The 1,512-nt window shown below is 33.3% G+C and overlaps 1 protein-coding gene across 1 annotated transcript in view; it reads left to right on the forward strand.

Moving 5' to 3' along the window:
* Positions 1 to 480, forward strand: part of LOC140919417 (uncharacterized) — a 2,126-nt gene extending 1,646 nt beyond the window's left edge. The window contains exon 3 of the mRNA XM_073365428.1: positions 5 to 480. Within this exon, the coding sequence (XP_073221529.1) occupies positions 5 to 480 (476 nt within the window). The remainder of the gene's footprint in view (positions 1 to 4) is intronic.
* The last annotated feature ends 1,032 nt before the right edge of the window (positions 481 to 1,512 follow it).

Consider the following 1,512-nt stretch of genomic DNA (forward strand, 5'->3'; position numbering starts at 1 on the left):
ATAGTACAATCAATAGCTTACTATGGATCAATTACTGAAATAGTTGAGGTTGATTATTATGGTATGTTGAAGTTTGTGTTATTTAGATGTGATTGGTTTGAAGTTGAAGAAGACAAGTTTGGCTTGACCTGTGTTTACTTTAACAAGAGATGCTACATGGACGATCCTTTTGTATTGGCATCTCAAGTCCACCAATGCTTCTACATTCAAGATCCTTCTAATCCAAATAGACATTATGTTATGAAGTCTATTCCTAGGGAATTTTTTAACTTGAACGAACAATCAACTTCAAATGGCCAACAACCATATCAATGTGATCCTTCTGACCATCCAATTAATCTAGCTGTAAGCGATGAGACTCGTGAAGTTGAATTTGATAGGAATGATATTCCACCAACGATTATTGTTAATTCTTTACGTGGGTCGGATGAAAAAGAATCTGATGACGATTCTAGTTTTGATGAGACTCATTTGGACTAGTTTATTATTCACTAATTTTTATTTACTTATAATGGAATGTTGTTTTGGACAGCTTGTTACAATTATTTGAACTTCTGTTTATTTACTTAGGATGGAATGTTGTTACAATTATTTGAACTTCTGTTTTATAATGGAATGATGAGACTTCTGTTTATTTGAACTTCTGTTTATTATTCATTAATCTGATGTCTTTTGACACTTCCTATTGTCCTTGTTACAATTATTTGGACTGCTATATTTTGGACAGCTGCTATATTTACTTGTTAGGACTGCTGCTATATACTTGATGCATTTAGGACTGCTGCTATATACTTGTTATTTGGACTGCTGCTATTTGGTCTACTTGTTATTTGGACTGCTACTATATTTAGGACTGCTATATTTGGACTGCTATATTTTCCTGCAATCAAACAGAAGAAGCAGTCCAAAACTTTTAGGACTGTTGTTTCTTAGTTACTTATTTGGACTGCTTCTTATTTGGACTGCTTGTTACTTTTAGGACTGCTGTTTTTAAGGACTGTTGTTACTATTTGGACTGTTGTTTTTAGGACTGTTTGTTACTCATTTTGGACTTTGAATAATAATTCTCGATGTTATTTCTTTTGTTTGATTGCAGGAAAATGAACAAAGGGAATAGTTTTCGGCTTGATATTCAAGCTAAGTCCAACAATGACTTAATGCGGCAATACAGAGTCAAGTTAGAAAATGCTAAATCTATAAAAGAAAGCAATCAAAAGCTAGACCAATCGAAGCAATCATTGGAAGCTGGGAATTCAATTCAAACACAACATAAAAAGCCAAACCAAAAGGTAGTTGCAGTCCAACCAATTCTTGAACCATCTAAGAAAATTGTTGAGAAGAACAAAGGGGTTGGTCAAAATAATAATATCAAGAGACAACTTTGGTCTACAAAGGCTCCTTGTCTTCAAGGTTTAATAGAATCCCAAGTCTTTAAGAAAACTGATGAGCAAAATAAAACACTTTCTCAAAATAATAATCTTCAGAAGCAACAAAAGTCAACAATGGCTACTC

This window comes from Cicer arietinum, chromosome 2 (genome assembly GCF_000331145.2).
Source record: "Cicer arietinum cultivar CDC Frontier isolate Library 1 chromosome 2, Cicar.CDCFrontier_v2.0, whole genome shotgun sequence".
Classification (NCBI taxonomy): domain Eukaryota; kingdom Viridiplantae; phylum Streptophyta; class Magnoliopsida; order Fabales; family Fabaceae; genus Cicer; species Cicer arietinum.